We start from the raw sequence: 23,884 nt of genomic DNA, 5'->3' as shown, positions 1-23,884 counted from the left end.
ACCAAGCTCTTACTAAGACTACAGAATGTTCTTGTAAATTATGGCTAATACCAAGTATATAACCAGTGATTTTAAATCCCGAAGTTAAGCGTACTCTAGCAACTTTATGTAAGGGTTTGGTTTTTTAGGGGTTATAGTGGAAAAGTTGACAGATAAGTCACCGTTATTGCCACTCGACAGAACCATACATGAGATTTTCACCTCATACGACTCCTCGTTCAATTCTTTCGAAGTCATTGGATCCTTTTCCTCGTTCGAGAATCTCCTCCACTCTTCCATTCCGTCCCGAAGAGTGACCGAGACTAATTTAGTCACGTTTTCATTCATTTGGAATCTAGGCTCTTCTATGTCATTTTTAAGTTGGTTGGAGAAATATTGTGGCAGCAAACATTATTAGAAGACAAAACTATCGATCACCAGAAATTTTATTTAAAAAAATGAAGATTAAGAGCTAAAATAAAAATTTTAAAGCGTCAATTGATCAAAATGGTTATTATAGGTTTAACATTGAAATAAAGATAGTAAAAAGTTTAGACACTAAAATGAAAAAAAAAGTAACAGCAAATCAAAAGAATATTATTTTCAATTCTGATTTTAGTTTCAATTTGTAACGGTTCAAACCCAACGATAGCAAATATTGTCGTCTAGCAGATAATGTCTTCTAGTAGATATTGTCATCTTTGGGCTTTCCCTTTTAGGCTTCCTCTCAAGGTTTTAAAACACGTCTACTAGGAGAGATATCCACATTTTTATAAGAAATGTTTCGTTTTCTTCTTCAACTGATATGAAATCTCATAATCCATCCCCTTGAGGGCCAGCGTGCCAACGCTGCCCAGTATTTGTCTTTGATACCATTTGTAGCCGCTGAAGTCCACCGCTAGTATATATTGTCTTTTTTGGGTTTTCCCTTCTAGGCTTCCTCTCACGGTTTTAAAACGCGTCTACTAGAGAGAGGATTCCACACACTTATAAGAAATGCTTCATTCTCCTCTCCAACAAATGTGGGATCTCACACGATTCTTTGTCATAAAACGAACATCATTCTTTTGATCATCTTTTGCCTCAACACTGAAATATCCTCATACCGTTTCTGCAGCAGAAAGATTAAAAGCAATCAAAATTCAAAACCAATGTCCAGAAACAGTCAAATCTGGTAATAAAAGGTCATGCGAGATTTTAGTTCAGCATTGGATATGAGCAGCTACATTTATCAGTATTATGTATGCCAATCAACACCCCCCGAAGGCTTCGAGACCGATGGACAGAATAAAACATAAGGCCGAGTGATATAGTTCTAACTAATCACACACCAAGGGCCGAATTAAACAAAAGCTTACTGGGAAATCACTCATGAAACGAGGAAGTGATTCAATTCTTCTACAGTTGCACAGGATGCCTCAATTTCAACTAGCTAAATCTCAAATCTCAAATAAATGCATGCAGATCCAATATCCAAAATTTGACAGAGCTACCAAGCTTGGAGATTTATATATAAATAACAAGCTTGGAGATTTACATGTAAATAATTGTTGAGTTCAATAATAAGTGGAAGTAGGGAGGATTTGAACCTTTGACCTCTTCGTCTTCGTCGAGGTACTGTTTTATGTTAGTTGAGCTATGCTCTGTTTGACGAGTTTTACTTATATTGCAGAAGAGAAATCGAAAACTGATTTGTACTAACCTTCACACATCGAACATTTTCTTCCAAAGGAAGAAAACCAAAATAAAGGATAGTGTGTCAGTATGTGAGATCCAGGTTGGGGAGGAGAATGAAACATTTTTTATAAGCGTGTGGAAACCCCTCCTTAGCAGACGCGTTTTAAAAACTTTAAGAGAAAATCCGAAAGAAAAAGCCCAAATAGGAAAATATCGGTTAGCGCTTGGGCTGTTATAATGTCATACCTCAACATTGTGGTATTCCCAGAGCTTGGTACGCCATAATCAACGGTCTGCATCAGGAGAACCAAATTGACAAAGAAGCAGGGTCCAAAGTTGCGGTATCAACTATCGACTACAAGAGTATTAGGAAGAACATGATTATTCCAATCAATACACAAAAAATGATGCATAAAAGATTTATAAAATTCTTTGAAAGCTACAGAAATATGAAAATTAAGATTCTATCATAACATTAACTAAAGTTGTGGCTTCGAGTCGAGATACCCATTAAACAGTAAGAAAAGAGATACTACCCTCACTCCTCAGTTAGTTCAGTTCATATATAGTAAATGAATGAACACGAACATCAAAAGTAGATCTTATAATCTCATTTGGGATAGCAGCATGTCTTGGTTTCTTAAATCACGAATGTAACTGAAAGACGTGATAATATTCGAGTCATCCCATAGTCAATACACGCTAGACAACAGACATGACAATGCAGTCCGACTCAAAGCTGATGTAGTCTGAGTCAGATCGAGACTCGTTTTAAAGATTTTTTCATACTGTTGTTAGAGATAGGATGGTTCACCATGTTTTGGAACTACGTTAAGTTGGATGATGATCCTATACAACCCATAACAGCTAAACATACAAAAACCAGTACTCATTTTGTAGCAAATAGAACGCATAATCCAGAAAATGGTACAAAAAAAAAAAAAAAAAAAAAAAAGATTTAGAACAGGCAACGAAATTCCAAACTTTTAGATGAAATACTTTGTAACCGTCCAAACTCACCGCTAGCAGATATTGTCTACTTTGGGTTACGTATCACCGTCAGCCTCACGGTTTTTTAAAACGCGTCTACTCAGGAGAGGTTTCTACACACTTATAAGTAGTGCTTCGTTTCACTCTCCAACCGATGTGGGACCTCATAATCCACCCCTTGGAGGCCTAGCGTCCTCGCGGGCACATCGCCTAGTGTCTTACTCTATACCATTTGTAAGCCCAAACTCACTGCTAGCAAATATTGTCCGCTTTGGCCCGTTACATATCGCTGTCAACATCACGGTTTTTTAAAACGTGTCTACTAGGGAGAGGTTTCCACACCCTTGTAAGGAATGCTTCGTTCCCCTCTCCAACCAATGTGTGATCTCACAATCCACCCCCTTGGGGGCCTAGCGTCCTTGCTGGCACACGCCCGATGGCGGACTCTGATACCATTTGTAACAGCCCAAACCCACCGCTAGCAGATAGTGTCTGCTTTGGCACGGTTTTTTGAAGCACGTCTACTAGGGAGAAGTTTCTACACTCTGGTAAGGAATGTTTCGTTCCAGTCTCCAACTGACGTGGGATCTCACATACTTCAACCCCTCGCTCCAAAACTTTACACAACTCATCTGATGGGAACATAATACGATTCTGGGAAACAATAGAGAGGATACTATTAGAATTTTGAAGTTCCATACGGCACATTCAATTTTCAAGCCTATTTAACTTAACACAGCCACAAAGTCCGTTACAGAATTCTTGCCAGAAGCGACTTGCAACCAAAATCTCAATTTCTAGTCCGTATTTTCCCCTTTCTCCGCAATGGAGGAATCATATCATATAAACATGACGATGAAACATATTCAATCCAGTTCTATTCAGCTTCCAATTTTTCTACTAAAAGAAACGGTTCCAATCCAACATCCGAATTCGCCTAATTCCAAGAAAATCGACACAACAAAATGCTCTATTTATTTTGAAACAAACAAAAGGAACAACAGAAATGAATTCAATGAAGAACATAAAGATGAGTCCAGGTCCTTACCCGCTCGCCAACAAAAGCGCCGGCGATAATGAAAGTGACATAAACGAAGTTCCGGCGCATAATAACTCTGTAATGGCCTTAACGGAGGCCGCCTCCACTCCTACGAGCGGCAGAATCCATTGGCGTCGTGAATTGGCTTCACCGCCCACGAAATTCAATTCGTAGGGCTTCTCCTCTGCAACAGTATCGAAATTTTGAGATAGTTGAAAGGGTTTTGCGGTTTTCTTTTCGTTGACGGTCGATCGGTTCGGTCAACCAGAGCTATCAAAATCGAACCGGTTTTCCGGTTCCCAAACATTTTTCCCCCTTTAATTAAAAATAAATATGATTATAAAATAGTTTTAAAAACATTTTTAAATATTCTTAATTATATTAATTTTTTTTTGTTCTCCTTTATAGTAATAAAAAATTAATTTAAAATTAAAAAAGAGAGACTTAGGGTTTCTAAAAGAAGCTGTTTATTTAATAATAATATTTTTATTTAATAAATTTTGCTCGATCGATAATATTATGAATAGTTATTACGATAATATTTTTTTTAATGAATTATCCTCGTCAAGTTTATAATATGAAATACTAAGAGATTAATATACCATTAACATTTTTATAAATTAATCAATTATCAGAACTATAATTATCTTTTATCAACTATGAACATATTATCGAATCGAATATATTATGAACAATTTTTCAACCGAAAACAAAAATATAAATTATGTATTTAAATTTCATGAAAATCTTCGAAGCTTACATGAATATCAAACAAATTAAAAGAAAAAAAACTTGTGGCGATTGACATTTCATACATCTATCAATATCAATGTCTTACTTTTAATAGCGCTCATCAATTAATTTTTGAAAAAACATTTTCATCTTATTAAATGTATGTTTACCAAACTCCAAATTTGATATAGTTTTAGGACACTTTCTAACTTGAAGGAGTATCCACCCGAACTTAACAGCTTCAAAATCACGAGATTAGAAGTTCAAATACTAAAAGTTAGTGTCGTCTTAGATAGTGTTGTTCATGATAACTTCTTGAATCAATCGAAAATGGTATTTGTTTGAAAAAAGTCTGATCTAAGAACGAAGATGAACACTAAGCATATACTGAACAAATCTAACTTTGTTCTAAATGAGCAAAATGGATGAAATCCCTGAACTCAGATCTTAGTTCTGGATAGGTTAAACATGCTTCAACGAAAAACAAGAACGAAGAACACAATTTCATAAATTATCGCAAAAAACATATATAAATATGTGAGGAAATTAAGGAAGAATATAATAATAAAATCTTTCAAACATGTTTAGTATGATTATTTCAATATATTTTCAGACATTACAATACACAAACCACCACATTATTTAACCAAAAAAAAAAGAAAAAAAAGAAGAAACCCACCAACTTAATTAGTAGTATGTTTTCAACAACTGTTCAATATTCTCAAAGCTCCGGCAGCGGCGGTGGCGGTGGCGGAGTTATTATTCGGCGACGATCTCTTAGCTTCTCGGGCTAAAGCCCGGCGAGCCGACACAATCCCAGAAGGGAACAAAGAAGCTTCAAATGCGGAGCCGTCGATCCAATCCTTCAAAAGCTCTTCCTTACCCCATTTCTCCGGGATCCAAACCTGCCCCGCCACCGCCACACGGTGGCGCTTCAGCCGCTCGAGCCCGTTCTCCTCCGCCGCCAGAAGCTTCTGATCGTCACTTTTTTGATCGGATTCTTGGTTATCTGGCAATAATGGGGAGGTGGGTTTGAGAGGGGAGGCTAAAAGAGCCATTTTTGTTGGTGGGTTTTGGTAAAGATTGAAACTTTATGGAGATTTTAGGGTCAGGAGAAGTGGGTTTGGTTTAGAATAATGAGTAGAAGGTTGAAGGTTGAGCTTTGTGTGGGTATTAAATGGCACAGAGAATGGGTGGAAAGGTTAGTATGCACGTCATTGAGCCAACTCCGACACTATTTTTGTATGGTAAATGACAAACAAACGTGTCTTTTCTCAGCTTGGATTCCACTTGTGTGGCGCCATCTTTAATTCTCTCTCAAAGAGGGGATTTTTATAGAACGATGTGAGGTTGATGTTGGAAGTTTCAAAGGGAGGGAATTTGGCCAATGGGTTTCAATATTCTATGCTAATTAATGTGAAGAACACCTCTAGTTTTTGTGCATTTTCTTTCAGATATTTTCCATACCATTTGACAATGGATGTGTGTGTAGTTTTGTATAGATTCGAGATATTCGATTTTAGGTTAAAATAATGACGGGTTTCATTGTAGTTTAGCTTGATATTTCTAGTTTATTTAGATGTATGTTTTACCTCTTTTACGTATAATAGACAATGATTGTCCTGGGTATCAATGTTGCATGGGATGAGATCTCACATCGGTTAGGGAGTAGACCGAAGCATTATTTATAAGGGTGTGAAAACCTTCTCCCAACCGACACGTTTTAAAACCTTGAAGGAAGCTCGAAAGTGAAAGCTCAAAGAGGACAATATTTATAAGGGTGCGGAAACCTATCTTTAGCCGACATATTTTAAAACCTTGTGGGAAAGTAGGGAAAACCCCAAAGAGGACAATATTTGCTAGCGGTAGGATTTGGCCGTTACAAATGAGGAAACCTTGAGGGGAAGTCGAGAAGAGAAAACCCAAAGAGAACAATATTTGCTAGCGGTGGGCTTTGGCTGTTACAAATGGTATCAGAGTCAGACATTAGGCGATGTGCCAGTGAGGAGGCGTGGACACGAGGTGTTGTGCCAACAAGGATGCTAGGCCTCAAAGGGGGTGGATTGGGAGGTCCCACATCGATTAAAGAAGGGAACGAGTGACAGTGAGGACGCTGAGCCCTGAATAGGGGTGGATTATGAGATCCCAACGAAACTATGTTTATAAGGGTGAGAAAACCTCCCCTAGCCGTGGAGGAAGCTCCGAGGGAAAGCCCAAAGAGGACGATAATATAATCTCTAACCGTCGTTATTAAAAACTTAATTCCAGCTCATCGTATGATAGGTTTTGGATTAAGCTTCGATCATTAACCAATTACTGTCATAAAGTTGCTGCATAATTGAAGGTATAATGGCACAACCATGAGCACTAAATTGAGCACAGCGGCTTCATCTTGGCTTCAGCCATTACAGTACTTTGCTGAACCAACTTTCAAGCTCTTCAGCTAGAACATCATTCATATTGTAACTACAGATAAGACTGCAAATATATGAGCTATTTTATTACTCAAAAGATATACAGAGTAACGAAACCGATGCATATACAGATACTACGATCTATAGCAGCATATTATATGTACGAACGAAGGTAAGGTTGAGTGCTCGGACTTGACGAAGGTGATTAAGCGCTAGGATAGCGCAAACGACCTTTCTTCTTTAGGAATTCTGGGATTTCAAACGAACTACCTTCATTGAAAGAGGAAGGTCTACGGTTGATTCCGAAATTGTTGTTTCCCGGGGACGGTTGACTGGCCTGTAATAAAAGGGAGACGAAACAGGTTTATCATAAGTTCTAGCATGATTTAGCCCGTTCGTCGCAGACCTATACCGAATACAGAATTAAGCGTATATTTTGTGCAGACACAACGATACCTGAACGGGCCGTCCTTCGCTTTCTTCTTGGCGCTTAAATCCAGTTGCGATTAGAGTTATACTAACCTGAAAATAGAGGGGTGGAAGTTTAATAGCAAAATCATATGGTCATTGGAGAGTAAGGAGAGATAAAAATGGCTGAGTTTTAGGTAGTGGAGGCGCAGAATGCAAAGATGAAAATGAACTACGCTGGAACATATAACTTACTTGACCGCTAAGTGAAGGATCTATCACTGCTCCAAATATTAAGTTCGCAGTTGGATCTACAAGGTCATATATGACCTCCGCTGCAGCATTCACCTGTGATTATCCACGAGAAATGTTGATGCCCCAATCGAAGTTCAGTTTCTTATGTTGTGACATGTTGAATCTATAGATTACGGTCTAAAGGCATGTGTTACTTGCATGAATAGATCACACATCGGTTGGAGAGGAGAACGAAACATTTCTTATCAAGGGTATGAAAACCTCTACCTAGTAAATGCGTTTTAAAACCTGAAGGTAAGCCTGAAAGGAAAAGCCCAAAGAGGACAAAAATCTACTAGCGGTGGGCTTGGACTGTTACAAATGGTATCAGAGTCAGACACTGAGCAGTGTCCCACATCGGTTGGAGAGGGGAACAACGCATTCCTTATAAGGGTGTGGAAACCTCTCCCTAGTAGAGGCATTTTAAAACCTTGAGGAGAAGCCCAAGGGGGAAAGCCCAAAGAGGATAATATCTACTAGTGGTGAGTTTGGGCTGTTACAAATGGTATCAGAGCCAGACACCCCAGACACCAGGCAGTGTCTCACATCGATTGGAGAAGGGAACGAAGCATTCCTTATAGGATGTGGAAATCTCTCCCTAGTGGACACGTTTTAAAACCTTGAGTAGAAACCCAAAAAGGAAAAGCCCAAATAGGACAAAATCTACTAGCGGTGGGCTTGGGCTATTACAAATGGTATCAGAGCCAGACACCGGACAGTATCCCACATCGATTGATTGGAGAGGGGAATGAAACATTTCTTATAAGGATATGGAAACCTCTCCCTAGCGGACGCATTTTAAAACCTCGAGGGGAAGCCCGAAAGGGAAAGCCGAAAGAGGAAAATATCTACTAGCGGTGGAGTTAGGCTGTTACGAGATGAGACATAAGAGGGTGTACTTTAGAATTTGTAACGCGGGCTTTACGCCATGGGTTAAGAATCGAACTCCATAATGCTAACGAGAGGAAAGTAACAGAGATTCAAACTAAATAACAGTCACCATCAACTACATCATCTAGTTTCCCTTCATATCAATCTCATAAACATGGTAGATCAAAGTTCTAAGAGCAATGAGATAAAGATATATAAGTAGGTTGAGATAGGCAGGTAAGAGGAACAGAGAGAGCCACACCTCAAATAAAGTCAAATCACTTCCACCCGTTATGTTCCACACAATTCCAGTGGCCCTTTCTATGCCAATATCCAACAGAGGTGATTGGATAGCGTTTAAAGCAGCATCTCTTGCCCTCGTCTTTCCTGCACCAATATAAACAAAAGGTAGCGTTGGTTTATATTAGAACAGCTGATCAAAATATCTTAAGAGTTTGGATATCATTGCCCAAACCCACTGCCTCACTGCCAGACAGAGTACGTTTACAGCTTCATCTTGGTCTTACTTGAATATGTTCTTTTACAGTTTTGATCTTTCTATAATTTCTACATATTACACGAACTTTTGTTGTTCTGTTCGTGTTTCCCGCCCTGTGCGGCTGTGCCTCGTACATTTCACTCGTCGATGAAATGTTTCTCACCCCAAAACGGGGAAGAGAAAATTTCAGACATTAGAAAAGGTCAGATCCAGGATTGTGGACATTCGAAGGATAATGAAGCAATTCCGTAAGTTTTGAAATTAAAGGTCGTTGATAAAAACGAAGATTTTGGTAGCTCGAAGTTAAGACGAAGAATTAGACCAGACTTTAGCAGTACATGAAAGCTTGTACATCAGTGAAATATGCAGCTTAGAGTTTACCAGTAGCAGTTCCTATTCCCATCAACGACGAACCAGCGTTTGCCATTATGGCACGGACATCGGCAAAATCTACATTTACGAGCCCTGGTATCTGATTATTGTAATGCAGTAAGAGACCAAAAGTTAGATACTCAAAGGGTGTCCATGAACAAATTCTACTGATTAGTTTAAGCCTAGAAGACTGAACTTAACCAAAACTAAACCACTAAATGGAAGAAATAAACACATTAAAATGTTTCCATATGCAAAGAGAATCTATGGTTTAAAGTTCTTAAGGCTTGAATATACCGTGATGATGTCGGAAATACCACGAACACCTTGTCGAAGAATGTCATCAGCCAAATTAAAGGCTTCTGTCACAGGAGTAGCCTGTGAAACTGCTGTCAGTAACTTGTCATTAGGGATAACTATCAGTGTATCGACTTTGTCTCTTAAATTTGCAATTCCTTCCTGTGCTTGAACTGCTCGCCTTCGTCCTTCGAAAGAGAATGGAGTAGTAACGATACCAACTGTCAATATGCCCATTGATTTTGCAATGCCTGCAACAATAGGAGCCGCTCCGGTTCCAGTTCCTCCACCCATTCCAGACTACAAGCAAACAAATTAATCACATAGTTAGTAAAGAAGCATAGGTCTCCTGGAATATGCCAAGCAAAATCAATCCCGAAATCTCCAACGACGAGCAAATTATGCAGATGACAATCTGGAAACAAACTTTTTTATTATGGCTTCTCAGACCAGTGGCAACGAGTCAACCTTGTGACTTATTGACAGAAGCTGCCCTACCCACATGGCTAAAGATATCAATCTTTTTAGCCAAATTGACAAATCTATCGAGTCTTAGGTGGTTCAGACACGACAATACAGTGCTACCTAAAGGTAAAGGAACAATTGTCATGCATACTAAACAAGGTGAACATAAAATATCCAATGTTTTATACGTTCCAAGGATCAAACTTACGTAGTAGCTCAATTGCTGCATAACTCAATTCTCGTGGTTTTCAAAGACCAAGTTCGTGTTATTTATGACCACGATTACAAGGGTCGTGGTGGTTGGATATGTTTTTTTTTACGGTGACTCTTTATGCCATCATGTTCTTAATGCCAAGTAGAAGAAAGCAAAAAAGTGAATCACTTACAGTGACAAACACCATGTCAGATCCATAAAGCACCTCTTCAATAGCTTCTTTACTTTCATTTGCAGCATTCATGCCAATTTCAGGATTCCCACCAGCACCAAGACCTCTTGTAAGTTCTTGACCAATTTGTAGACGGTTTTCGGGATAGACAGGAGACATTTTCATTGCTTGAACATCTGTATTAACAATCCAAAACTCCACACCCTGCATCGAACTTTCGATCATACGATTAACGGCATTTGATCCACCACCTCCCACACCAATAACTTTAATCTTTGCCTCATTGTAATTACTACTGGATTCATCTTCCAAGTTCTCCGTAGTAGTTCCACTCACATTGTCCTTTCTTAGCATGGAAACTTCAGGGTGTAAATCCAGAAATGAATCTCTGTTCTGATATGGGCTGACACTGTGAGAATTGTAAGAACACTTGACCGAACTTGATTTTTGATTGATACCCACAAAGCCATTCCTATCCTCAGGCATTTTCATACAGAATTTTCCCGAGTGATGCTCCAAAGAGACTCTGCCTCCAAGAGCGGACAACATTCCAACAGGGTGTCGAGTAAGAGCAAAATTCATCGAAGCATAACTTGCCATCATCTAACAGCTGAAAATCGAAAAGAAATTCAGATACATAAATGGTCGAACATTTGAAGTGTTTGACTAAATATGTCGCTATCAAAGAACGTGGATTCAGAAGATTAGTGGAACAGAAGCAATCAATTGGGGTATGTTGAAATGAAAACCCGATCCAAGAATCAAGAATTACTAGTAAGAATTACACAAAGAACTTAGAAATGGTAGAAAACTCAAAACCCATTACACATTATGAATCAAATTCGACGGAGAAAAGGAAATTAAACCCAAAAACTGAGATAATAGGAAAAACAGACTCGAGCAAATGCGTTTTCGAAAAGGGCACCTGAAATGCTTCTGAAGAGAGCAGTGAAAATCGCCGGGGAGCGCTAAGGATGGAAAATCCAAATGGGGTTGAATGGTTTCGGCCAAAGAGAGGAGAGGATGGGCAGTAATCTTGTGCAAGGGCAAAAAAAAAAAAAAAAAAAAAAAACAAGCAAATTCGGCTCGACTAGACCGCCGCCACCTGTGCTCAACAACGGCCCATCCTTTTCCTTTTATTACTGTTCTTTCACTACCACACTACACAAATTCTACTGTGTAGGATAAACTTTCATCTAGGTTAAAAAGAAAAAAGTTTTAACCTTTATAAAATTCACTTTTGATTATATTATATATAACTTAAGAGTATTAATTTTTTTAAAATATGAGTATTTAAAAATTTAACATAATTTTAAAAATTGAAGAGTAAATACAAAAATTTTCAATTTTGTGGCATTATTTATCATATTTATAAAGTTTCTTTAATAAAATTAAAAGTTTGAATTTAATAAATTATAAAATTCAATCATGTTTAAAAATTTTAATTATGTTCATATGAGAATGAACTCTTTAACCGAAAACCTTTGACTATCCGACTTTACAGTTCAAGAATAAATGAATTAGGAAGGAAAGGCTCAACCGAAAACTTTTGACTATCCGAGTTTACAGTTCAAGAATCGAATGAGTTCTCTGCTGCTTCTGACTTAAGCGAAGCGACTGACTGAACTTGAACCTGAGAGGAAATGAATAGTTCCCCGGATTCCTTCCTGTTCTGTCTCATTCTTGTTTCGTCTTTCATTCCTAATATGCCAGTGAAGACGGGAGGGAGAAGAGAAAGAATGCGGGAATATTAGTTTCGGATAAAGAGTGAAATAGGAGCTTTATCCTCTTCTCAAGTACGAAAGTAAAAAACGTAAAAAAAATTAATAAGTGGTAAATGTTCTATCACTAAATTTGTAATTTATCTAATTATTAAATTATCTTTTTCAACTCAATAATTACAAAGGAATGGATTATTCTATAAATGGTTAAAGATGGATAGTTAATATATTATTCTGTTGGGCTTGAAGAATTGATCAATAATTTAGTCACTTTTGAGTTCGAATAATAATGACTAATAAGTGATTTGGATTTCTAAGTGATTTGAAGTTTAGAAAAGATTATAAAAATAAACATATGGAGAAGAACACAAGAACATTAATTGTTTTCAAACAAGAACATGTACAGACAGACAGACAGCACAATAGCAGAAGGCTAAAAGATGAGGATTTTTACATTTAGGACCGTTTCTTGGCGACTACAGCCATGTAGAATCTAAAGGCGAAATGCGAAGCCCTGAAGCTCACAGTTCCTAGAACCAGAAACAATGAGTAGCAAATGCAACAATTGTACACCAAAAGAGGGAGGAACTCTCTGTCACTTTCAGTTTTGATCTTGGAAAGGAAGTAGATGCCATAAACAAACATGAGTATGGCAGGTGACCCCCCGCGTAACACTGATCTGCAGCCATTCTTTTCTTTCAGATTTCGAAAACAAAACGAAACAAAACAAAACAAACCAATGCACCAAGTTCTAAGGATATCAGTTTTACCTCCACCACCAGTTGTAGTCATTTTTGAGTAACTGGACACCAGTAAGCGCATACGCAGAAATTATGGTAGTTATGATCACAATTGAGAAGACTGCAAATAAGGTGAAGAATGACCCGCACGCCTTCAAACCCCACAAGCTTGCATAGATGTCATCCATTACCAAGCAGATAGGCAAGAAGACTGACAGCCCCACAAGAACCATCTGAGCAGGTGTCTTCATATACCATAAACTGGAAGCTGGTGGGTTAAATACGTCTACCATTCTGGTGGCACAAGCTGTAACATCATGCTCTGGTTCATACCACTTCCTTGTTGCTATGCAACATAGGTACACTAAAATGGCACTGCCAATTCCTGCTATTGATAGAATATAGATTGCATCGTTCACCATTAAGCTATTCGACACGAATATCTTTGCTAGAAGAACAGCTAGGAACGCCGGATAAAAGTAGAGCGCTCCCGTAAGAAAGACACATTCTTTCTGTACCGGGATAAAGAATTTTAGTCGAAACATCTTAGTGCATGTCATGCATATCATACATCTTATCATATCATAAGCATATCATGTCTCTCAACACATCATGTCATACCGTACACGTATCATATCATAAAATATATCACAATATGCGTCGTATCGTCAAAAGTATCTACCATAACATATATCATATCATTCACATAACATATCATAGTCACGTCATTTTGTCAAACGTATCATACCTAACATATATCATATCATTCACATATATAGTTTGAGTTTTATTCCATTTTAAAGAAGCATGAACGGATTTGAGAATATATCAATCCAACTGGAGAAAATTTCTCATACATCTTATCATGTCACATGTATCATATTACAAGTATATCGTGTCTTTTAACATATCATGTCATACGGTACCGGTAATATCATAAAGTATATCACAATATGCATCATTTCATCAAATGCATCGTACCATAAAATATATCATATCATTCACATCACATATTATAATCATATCATTTCATCGAACGTATCATATCATAACATATATATAGGTTTTATTCCGTTCCAAACAAGCATGAATGAATTTGAGAATATACCAATTTAAGTGGGGAAAATTTCTCATGAAATGATCTGCCTATAAATGCAGACGGTACTGATGTTAGACAATATGCCAAGACAATATCAACAGAGATTCTTTCACGGTTGCAGGGGTAGATACCCTGGTATGCAGAAACAAAAAGCAATACAATTCTGCAGACACAGTTGGTTTAATGATTAGATGATGATCAAACGATAAGCTATAGATTAATACAATTTTAAAGGTTACATGATTAGATGCTGAGTTCCAACGCCCAATAAAGCACCGAGTAAGGATGTGAACATCGGACACTGGCACACTTTATCATTGAAACGACTACCTTGATGAGGTTGTCTGTAAACAATCAACAAATCTGAAAGATTAACAAAATTCTTGAATTCGCCTTAATTACCAAGAACAAAGGGGAGGCGAAGCAATTTTACCTGTTCAACGTGACATACCGAAACAGATACGGCGAAGCAACTACAAGAGGCAATGCGACCCACCAAAAGGAAATGGTAGTCCAAAGCCAAATTCCCGACCAAAACAAGCCTCGATTCTCTTCCAAAACCCACGAGGCTTTCCCATATGGAGCTTTGTTCCAGGATTTAAAGTAACTCGAATTGTTCGTGGGTTTGATTTCATTCCAGATGACTGAGTAGGAAAATTCCACAGGGGTTTCAGTATTATTGGTTATAGCCACAGAAGAATCGAGACTGTTTACAATATTAACGCCCTTCACTTGATCCTCCATGAAATCGAGGTTGAATTCAATATGATTGAAAAGATAATATTTCTTCCCTAATCCTGTTTCTTCAATGGCTTCCCCCACCTTACTTCCAAACCAGATGTCGGCGAAGTACATTTGGTACTCAAATTTGTTTTCAATGGCAGTCTTAAACCTTTTGAGATCATCTTCTGTCATATACTTATCGCAAAGGAAGCCCTCCGACACTGGAACGCCGAATCTCAAATCGTATTGAGTGTTGGTTAAGCAATCGCCTGCCAGAATTTCATTCAGGGATTTCTTTCTTTTGTGTAGTTTTTCTGTAATCAATGAAAAATGTACAACAGATTAAACATAATTGATCTTTGCATTATATAATACCAGTCAAAGAGTTCGAGCATCTAATTAGATGAAGAACAATATGATCTTCACCTCCTGGAGGGCAAAATGGAAGCGAAAAATATGAGTCTGCATCGCTGCAAATTAAAAAAAAAAAAAAACGGAACAAAGATCAACGAATAAATTTAATCTCGATTACAACTCAACTAATTCATTTTCAATGTTTAAAAGGCAAAAACCTAACTATCTTGAAAAAGTCAGAAAGCCATGAAAATTCAAATTTCAATTACAACTCAACTAATTGAAATATACACATAATTTAATCTCGATTACAACTCAACTAATTAATTTTCAATGTTTAAAAAACGAAAACCTATCTATCTTGAAAAACTCAGAAATCCATGGAAATTCAAACTCAAATTTCCAATCAACCAAACAGATTCGATAACATCACGAGAACAGAAACCGAGATAAAATCTTTGCAATAAAAGAAAATTAAAAAGATAATGGAAGTAAGAAACTACCATCGTTCATCGGCCCCAAATACTTTGTTGGCGAACAGAGGAATTTGGTCTCCGTATGCATATCCTGTAGGCTTTGATGAAGAAGCGCGTCTTTGATCATCTATAGCTCTGAAAATTCTGGCGGAGAAGGGGAGTGGGAGAAGAAAGATCAAAATGAAGATCGAGTAAATCAGTTTACGACATGGCGCCATTTCTTGATTCTGCGGCCCAGATATTCAAAAATGGAGGGAAAACTAGAGTCCTCATGCATTATATATATATAGCCCCAAACACTGGACTTTTACTACTAAACTTGTGGTAATTTTCATGCGGTTATTCATTTTCACCGCTTACTTTTCATTAATTTTTTACTTTATTTTTTATAAATAAAATTTTAAAAAAATCTTTTTTAAACTATATTTTTTAATTTTTAAAAATAAATTAAAATATATATATATATATATATATATATATATATATATATATATATATATATATATATATATATATAAAAGAATAATTGAAATTATTTATTTTAATTCATCTTTTCCTTTTTCTGGAACAAAGTTCCGATTCCGATCTTATCTTTGTTCGATTTCGCGTCATTACCAACTTCCATCCAATTCCCCAAATTTCCCTTTTACTGCATCGCTTTCTTCATTTGGGCGGCGAACTTCTACAGCCGCCGGAGTTCCAGTTCGATCCAGATCATTTTCGCCTCGCTATCCAGTAAGCTAACTCATCTATGATATTCATGGCGGGACTCTTCTCTTTCTTATGTTTACGTATTGAAGTTCATAGATTACCGATTCGATTTCTCGTATAGAGAGTTAGATTGGTGCGACCGGTTGAATATGGTCGTGTTGATTAGTTTGTTCTGTTTGTTGACGATCGATTTGAAAATTGTGGAGATTTTGAGTGAGCATTGCCGTTTTAGTAAAACCCCAAATTCTTGATTTAAACCTCAGATTCTTGATTTAAACCTCAGATTCTTGATTTCATTAGTACTTCAGATGTGATAATTTGTTTTAGTAGACATTTGTTTCAGATCCAGGTTTTTATTGAATTACTTTTGTCAATTTGATTGATTTCGTCGATACGGAAACTCATTTTTATTCGTTTTCTGCTCCTTATTAACTGCTTCAGATTGCACATATGACATACACATGGCTACTTTAAATCGTGTTCTTGTGAATTTGCGGAATTAATTTCTTCATCTTGTGCTTTGGGAATGGAGCATCTTCCTGTTGAAGTGATCGGGAACATACTTTCCCATCTCAGAGGTGCTCGAGATGCAGTGATTGCTTCGGCAACTTGCAAGAAATGGAGAAAGGCTTGGCGCAATCACCTCCACACCCTTTCTTTTGATTCTGATGATTGGCCTGTGTATCATGATCTCACTACCAGCAGATTGGAAATTCTTATCACTCAAACCATATTTCAAACAACTGCGCTGCAACATTTGGCGATTTCAATGGACGAAGTCGAAGAGTTCTCTGCTGCACCGGTTATGGCTTGGCTCATGTATACTAGAGAGACTCTGCGCCAACTTCATTATAATGTGAAGACGACCCCGATTTTCAATATCATTGAGAAATGTGGTCGACAAAAGCTTGAAGTGTTGGCGCTGGCTCATAACTCTATAACAGGCGTAGAACCCAGTTACCAGAAGTTCCCTTGCTTAAAATCACTTTCGTTGAGCCATGTCAGTATCTCTACATTGGATTTGAGCCTTCTTCTGACCACTTGTCCTAAACTCGAGAAATTGGCTCTAATCAGTCCTGATATTTCGATGTCGGATATGGAAGTTAGCAGTTCCTCATTGAGGGATATACATGTTGAAGCAATCAGTTTGGACAAATTTATATTGGAGGCCGATAACCTTGAAGCTATGCATCTAAAAGATTGTACTCTTGAGCTGTTTGAAGTAGTTAGCAAGGGAGCTTTGAGAGTTCTAAGGATTGATGATGTTAGTGTTATCCATCTTGATATTGGTGAGAACATGGAAAATCTTGAGGTAGTAGATGTCTGCAACTTTACTATTTTGTGGCCGAAATTCTACCACATGATCTCGAAATCATCGAAGTTAAGGAAGCTTCGGCTGTGGGGCGTTGTATTTGATGATGATGAAGAGGTAATGGATTTAGAGACCATTTGTATGTGTTTTCCTTGGTTAAGCCATCTATCACTATGTTATGATTTGAAAGATGGAACCCTTCAGCATAGTTTGCAGGGGTCATCTCATTTGTTGAATGTGGTAGTGCTTGAACTTGGGTGGAGTGTAGTTAGTGAATTTTTCTCTGAATGGATGGAAAAACTTCTTGGAAGGTGCCCCAATTTGAAAAAATTGATCATTTGTGGTGTTGTTTCTGAGGTTAAAACGCATGAAGAATGCCAAACTTTGGCGAGCATCACCTTATCCCTTGTCCAGTTGATGAGAAAGTATAGGCATGTGGAGGTTCAGTTTGAATATGAATAGAAAAAGTTCATGGAGGTTCGTTCGGTCTCCAAGTTTGTTCTGAGAGCTGTATCGATATCAAATGCATCCCATCAGGTTTTTGCGATTCTGAAAACCTTTGTCTTCTTTGTTTACAAGCATTCATTAGTTTGAGCAATTGCCATATCCTAGTTGACAGATTACGAACTTTTCTTTTCTTTTCTTTCTCCACAAGGTTCATTTTTAGAGACTTGCTAGGATTCTGTATCTACTCTGAATTTGTATATTTTTCTAAATTCCCTGAATTGTATCTCTCTTTTCAGATATATACTATAAGCAAATAGCATTTAAAAGCACATGCATTTCATTGATACAAATCCTGTGTCTGTATACATATTTTAGTTACTGTATCACTGTTAGCGGTTGTGGAAACCTCTCATTAGTAAACGCCCTTAAAAACCTTGAGGGAAAGTCCATAAAGGACAATATTTGCTAGTGGTGGACTTGGGCTGTTACAAATGGTATTAGAGTCAGACACCGGGCGATGTGCCAACGAGGAGGTTGAGCCTTGAAGGGGGTGGACACGAGGCGGTGTGCCAGTAAAGACGTTAGGCCTTGAAGGGGGGTGGATTATGGGGGTCCCACATCGATTGTATTAGGGAACGAGTGCTAGCGAGGACGTTGGGCTCCGAAAGGGGTGGATTTTGATATCCCACATTAGTTGTGGAGGAGAACGAAACCGTCCTTATAAGGGTGTAGAAACCTCTTTCAAGCAGATGCGTTTTAAACTTTGAGAGGAAGCTTGAAAGAAAAAACCTAAAACGACAATATCTGATAGCGGTGAATTTGGACGGTTAGAATCTGTTACGGGTTTTTCTGCCTACACTGAGACAAGAAGCATCTCCTGATATGATAGAACCATTGGCATTGGAACTCTTATCTTCAGCTGTAATATGTTTAAAACATCGATGAACATATGACTAACAGGGCATTTTCATCCAATAATTCTTACGCCCACCATAGCATCAGATCCCGAGCCACTTCAAGATTTCTGCACTTAAACCCCAAATCCCCAGAAAAACAGAGCCTCCGCCGGCAACCTTCCATGCAAGAACCCGAGCGCCGTCACTGCCGACGGCTTAGTCTTCTCCGGCGGAAAATCCGACGGAGACTTCTCGGAAAGTGGGTTCGGCATCGTAGCCGTAACCCCAACTCTTTTCTCGGGGTTGAGCCGACTTCAAAGTGGGCGCCTCCGAGATGGTGTACTTGTTTGTTCAGGGGAGCGTGGACGCCGGCACTGTTGACCCGGCGAACCGGGTTTACAAAAAGGTGATTGAAGAAGGTGAAATGATGGTGATTTAGAAGGTGGCGCCCGCCATTTTTGGATCTGGGATTAAAGATCGGAGCTTTTGGGTTGAGTTTGAAGGCGATTATGAGGATGTTTGATTCTTGAGGATAATCTAATGGTTATTTTACTATCATTGTGTCAACTCTTAATGGTATTATTGCTGTGAAGCTGTGGGATCTATGAATATAGATATGCAAGTGTGTCCAAGAATTTATTTCATTTTTTGAGTGGTGTGCGATGAGTAAGAGTGTTCATATGACTCGATGACCCAACAATTTGAATTACTCAACACGAAGATAAACCACGAGGAGAACATCCACGAAGAAGAAAATTGTCAAAAACACCAAGTGCACAAGGGAGAGTCTGTCGTAGGTTGAGGTTAGGGTTTCTTCAAATTGTAAATATTGTGTTTTTGATCCCATTAGATTTGTTTTGAAAAATTCACGAACTTTGAACGCTCATAACTTACTTATTTCTAAATAAAAATATGCGATTTTGGTGTCTAGATACATTTTGAATAATAGTTAACTTTGAAGTCGGTTTTTCGAGGTGGTTTCACCAATTTTATTCCCTCGTCACCACTGGACCCAAAAACTTGGTGATGAGAAAGTTGAAAAAAAAAAAGAAGATAATATGACTGTGAGCAGAGGAAATAGATAAGAGAGTTTGAAGGGATGGTGGGGCGATGGATGGGATAGCAACACCACATATGCTTTTAGTTTAGGGTTTAGTTGCCAATTCTCTCTTGTTTTACCCTAATTCCTTATAGACTGGAGGTGTTCAAATGACTCGAGAATTCCATTAACTCGAATTACTTAATTCAAACAATAAAAGTTGGGTCGGATAAAAAAAAAAATTGATTTGGGTTAGGTTGAATTTTTGAAAAATTAAAAAATTGAGTCGGTTTGAAGGTTGACCTGTGGCTCGACCAACCTGAAAATAAGGTTACAATCTAACCCTACTGTACCATATTTTTAAGATTATCGTAAAGATTAAAGGAAGAACCCAATAACTCTTCAAAAGTGTGGATTGGGAGAACAAAGGATCTTAAAAGATTTGCTTTTTGCAGATTTGGGCCATATATGCCAATGGATAGATACCCCACAATATTTAAGGATGTAGCTCCCTTGAGTTGTCTATCAATAAGAACTCCATTCCCTTGCCAATGGATAGTGCTTGTGAGGGCCATCTACATGTGACAATTCCAAAAAATTCGGAATAAAATATGACACATGACAAACCTAGCATCAAAATACATGTCCTAACAAAGTTCCGTATCGAAGTGTGTCGTTAGAATCCAAAACGATGAAATGGGATCCCGCATTAACCAAAAATCGAAGTAATATTGATACTTAAGAATTGGTTTAACGTAGAGGCAAATCAGCTACATAGCATAACTATGGATCAAATGGTACGTTACTTACTAACTTCTCTCCTTTATCTACTAAGAAAGAGAAGCTAATGAGAACCGAATCATTTGTTCAGGCCTCCCTTTGGAGGGCCCGAGCCATGAGTGAGATACTAATATGGAAAAGCTAAAATTCTAACCTTATGTCAGGACCTACGTGCTAAAAGATAATCTCATGTAGACAATTTCTACCGTGCATAAACCTCACAAAAGGTATCAGAGGCTCCTCATCTACTAAGAAAGAGAAGTTACTGAGAAATGGGAGGCTGGAGGTATCCGTGATTCTAACCATGTGTTAAGACCTACGGGTTATAGGACAATCTCAACCAAAAAGTACCCTAAGGCTACTCTATCTACTAAGAAAGAGAAGTTAATGATAAAGATCCCTTTAATTTAGGGTCGAGTTAGAAAAGGTTAGGTCGACGACAACAATCATCGTGCATCATATTTTCGAACACATTCAAAGCATTTCCAACGAGTACACATATTCCAAACTCACTCACTCACTCACTCTATATACAACAAACTCACCTCCACGCTCCAAAAACTACTTAAAAAGCCAACAAAACTCACAAAACTAACCCTTAAAAACACACAAACAAACAGTAAAAAGAAGAAGAAAAGGCAAAACCCATTTCTAAAAGATGGGTTTTTTATGAACTTTTTGGATCAAATCATCATCGCCTGCTTGAAGCAGCAGTTCCTCTTTGTGCATTGAAATAAACAGCTGCAACAGGAAGACCCAAATCATTCTCAGCTGCAAATCTTCGAGTGTTGAAATGATCCCTTGAAGATGGAGAGTTTACCAAACAACGATGTTTTTGTTTGAACAGAACAAACACAAACCTATGTATTCCTATTGTCGGTTTTGGGATTTCATAGCTCACTTCTTCTCTTCCTGTCATTAAAAAAAACATCTTTAAACCAAAATCTCTGCCTTTCTCTCTCTTCAAGTAGAAAGAGAAAGTAAGCTATACCAAAGGTGGCATCAGTAGTTCCTGGAATGTCAGTCACCAACCTGTAAAAGATACCCAAAATTAGGTGTTGATATCGAAATTATGTTTCTCGGTGATTTTAAACACGATAAAAATGAAGGGTTTTGATCAAGAACGTTAAAGCTCAAAACTTGCAAATCTCGTAATATTTTGTATAAGTGGAGATGATTTTAAACACGACAAAAGTGATGGGTTCTGATCAAAGTTATGTTTTTTTCGAACTTTAAAGCTTAACACTTGCAAATCTCGTAACATTTTGTATAAGTAGAGATGATTTTAAACCCGACAAAAGTGATGGGTTCTGATCAAAGTTATGTTTTTTTCGAACTTTAAAGCTTAACACTTGCAAATCTCGTAACATTTTGTATAAGTAGAGATGATTTTAAACCCGACAAAAGTGATGGGTTCTGATCAAAGTTATGTTTTTTTCGAACTTCAAAGCTCAAAACTTGCAAATTTTGTAACATTTTGTACCGGAGATGATTTTAAACACGATAAAAAATGATGGGTCTTGATCAAAGTTACGTTTTTTCAAACTTTAAAGCTTAACACTTGCAAATCTCGTAACATTTTGTTAAGTAGAGATGATTTTCAACCCGACAAAAGTGATGGGTTCTGATCAAAGTTATGTTTTTTTCGAACTTTAAAGCTTAACACTTGCAAATCTCGTAACATTTTGTTAAGTAGAGATGATTTTCAACCCGACAAAAGTGATGGGTTCTGATCAAAGTTACGTTTTTTCGAACTTCAAAGCTCAAAACTTGCAAATTTTGTAACATTTTGTACCGGAGATGATTTTAAACACGATAAAAAATGATGGGTCTTGATCAAAGTTACGTTTTTTCAAACTTTAAAGCTTAACACTTGCAAATCTCGTAACATTTTGTTAAGTAGAGATGATTTTCAACCCGACAAAAGTGATGGGTTCTGATCAAAGTTATGTTTTTTTCGAACTTTAAAGCTTAACACTTGCAAATCTCGTAACATTTTGTTAAGTAGAGATGATTTTCAACCCGACAAAAGTGATGGGTTCTGATCAAAGTTACGTTTTTTCGAACTTCAAAGCTCAAAACTTGCAAATTTTGTAACATTTTGTACCGGAGATGATTTTAAACACGATAAAAAATGATGGGTCTTGATCAAAGTTACGTTTTTTCAAACTTTAAAGCTTAACACTTGCAAATCTCGTAACATTTTGTTAAGTAGAGATGATTTTCAACCCGACAAAAGTGATGGGTTCTGATCAAAGTTATGTTTTTTTCGAACTTTAAAGCTTAACACTTGCAAATCTCGTAACATTTTGTTAAGTAGAGATGATTTTCAACCCGACAAAAGTGATGGGTTCTGATCAAAGTTACGTTTTTTCGAACTTCAAAGCTCAAAACTTGCAAATTTTGTAACATTTTGTACCGGAGATGATTTTAAACACGATAAAAAATGATGGGTCTTGATCAAAGTTACGTTTTTTCAAACTTTAAAGCTCAAAACTTGAAAATTTTGTAATATTTTTTTACCAGTGGAGGTGTTCTCTCAAGAATGGATCACTAGGGCCAGGAACATCAGGATCAACCATGATCTAACCAAAAAAAAAAAACAAAAAAAAAACAACAACAAAAGATCAAAAATTGAAAAAAAGGGTTTGTTAAAAGAGAGAATTTTGAAGGATTTGAGTGTACCAAAGTGAACAAAGATCTCATATCTTCTCCTGAAACATGAACTCTGGGTTTGAAGGAGAGAGAAGAAGGGAAGAATTGATAGCCATTGAGGACGAGCTTGTTGCTGAAAGTGATACACATTTTAATGGATGGGGTGAAGGAATCCACCACGTCTCCTATCACTCTTCCAAGAACCAGAGGCTCTGATATTTTTGATCTTGCCATTTTAGAGAGAGAGATGATGAACAACACAAAGAAGAGTACAGAATCAAATAAAGAGGGGGCCGACCGGCCTTGTTCTTTTTTGGTTTCATGTTACAAAAGGCACTTTCTTTATTTAAAGATGTTTCCAACTAGTTTCAACATCTTTACAACACGTTTTCATTTATAGTTCATATTTAATTTCTCAATTTCTTATCAAACTATAAATTTTCGAGTTGGGTTGGAGTTATCGGTTCAAGTTCTTAGTTCTTGGTCTATCTAAACCTCCAGTTCTAAGT

At 37.5% G+C, this 23,884-nt stretch overlaps 4 protein-coding genes and 1 pseudogene across 6 annotated transcripts; 1 reads left to right on the top strand and 4 right to left on the bottom strand.

Moving 5' to 3' along the window:
- Nucleotides 1-555: 555 nt before the first annotated feature.
- On the bottom strand, nt 556-3,892 carry LOC111781214 (cytochrome b-c1 complex subunit 9-like; annotated as a pseudogene). Its single transcript, XR_015414293.1, has 3 exons — nt 3,695-3,892; nt 1,903-1,949; nt 556-1,090 (listed from the first exon to the last, which is right to left on the bottom strand). The product of XR_015414293.1 is annotated as a cytochrome b-c1 complex subunit 9-like (transcript).
- Nucleotides 3,893-6,755: 2,863 nt separating this feature from the next.
- LOC111781798 (cell division protein FtsZ homolog 2-2, chloroplastic) lies at nt 6,756-11,506 on the bottom strand. Its single transcript, XM_023662502.2, has 8 exons — nt 11,348-11,506; nt 10,423-11,032; nt 9,572-9,871; nt 9,284-9,374; nt 8,666-8,790; nt 7,495-7,587; nt 7,288-7,353; nt 6,756-7,168 (listed from the first exon to the last, which is right to left on the bottom strand). The coding sequence occupies exons 2-8, from the start codon at nt 11,023-11,025 to the stop codon at nt 7,037-7,039; spliced, it is 1,410 nt and encodes a 469-aa protein (XP_023518270.1). The 5' UTR covers nt 11,026-11,032; nt 11,348-11,506; the 3' UTR covers nt 6,756-7,036.
- A 993-nt stretch (nt 11,507-12,499) lies between these two features.
- Nucleotides 12,500-15,767, bottom strand: LOC111781934 (transmembrane 9 superfamily member 5). Of its 2 annotated transcripts, XM_023662676.2 has the most exons (7): nt 15,563-15,767; nt 15,132-15,175; nt 14,416-15,019; nt 14,222-14,326; nt 13,992-14,145; nt 12,914-13,395; nt 12,500-12,822 (listed from the first exon to the last, which is right to left on the bottom strand). In XM_023662676.2, exons 1-7 carry the CDS (start codon nt 15,751-15,753, stop codon nt 12,600-12,602), a joined length of 1,803 nt encoding a protein of 600 aa, XP_023518444.2. In that variant the 5' UTR covers nt 15,754-15,767; the 3' UTR covers nt 12,500-12,599. The 2 variants fall into 2 exon arrangements, with proteins under 2 accessions (XP_023518444.2, XP_086976057.1); XM_087119931.1 differs by lacking the exon at nt 15,132-15,175 and having other exon boundaries at nt 15,563-15,698.
- Nucleotides 15,768-16,091: 324 nt separating this feature from the next.
- Nucleotides 16,092-18,334, top strand: LOC111782061 (F-box/LRR-repeat protein At1g67190). The gene is made up of 2 exons (XM_023662838.2): nt 16,092-16,270; nt 16,688-18,334. Exon 2 carries the CDS (start codon nt 16,773-16,775, stop codon nt 18,018-18,020), a length of 1,248 nt encoding a protein of 415 aa, XP_023518606.1. The 5' UTR covers nt 16,092-16,270; nt 16,688-16,772; the 3' UTR covers nt 18,021-18,334.
- A 2,790-nt stretch (nt 18,335-21,124) lies between these two features.
- On the bottom strand, nt 21,125-23,700 carry LOC111781943 (protein TERMINAL FLOWER 1). Its single transcript, XM_023662686.2, has 4 exons — nt 23,406-23,700; nt 23,244-23,305; nt 21,712-21,752; nt 21,125-21,632 (listed from the first exon to the last, which is right to left on the bottom strand). The coding sequence occupies exons 1-4, from the start codon at nt 23,607-23,609 to the stop codon at nt 21,412-21,414; spliced, it is 528 nt and encodes a 175-aa protein (XP_023518454.2). The 5' UTR covers nt 23,610-23,700; the 3' UTR covers nt 21,125-21,411.
- Nucleotides 23,701-23,884: the final 184 nt, after the last annotated feature.

Source organism: Cucurbita pepo, chromosome 19, assembly GCF_057944985.1.
Source record: "Cucurbita pepo subsp. pepo isolate OVF chromosome 19, ASM5794498v1, whole genome shotgun sequence".
Classification (NCBI taxonomy): Eukaryota; Viridiplantae; Streptophyta; class Magnoliopsida; order Cucurbitales; family Cucurbitaceae; genus Cucurbita; species Cucurbita pepo.
Note: the sequence above shows the minus strand (reverse complement) of the source record. Positions and strands in the feature narration are given on the sequence as shown.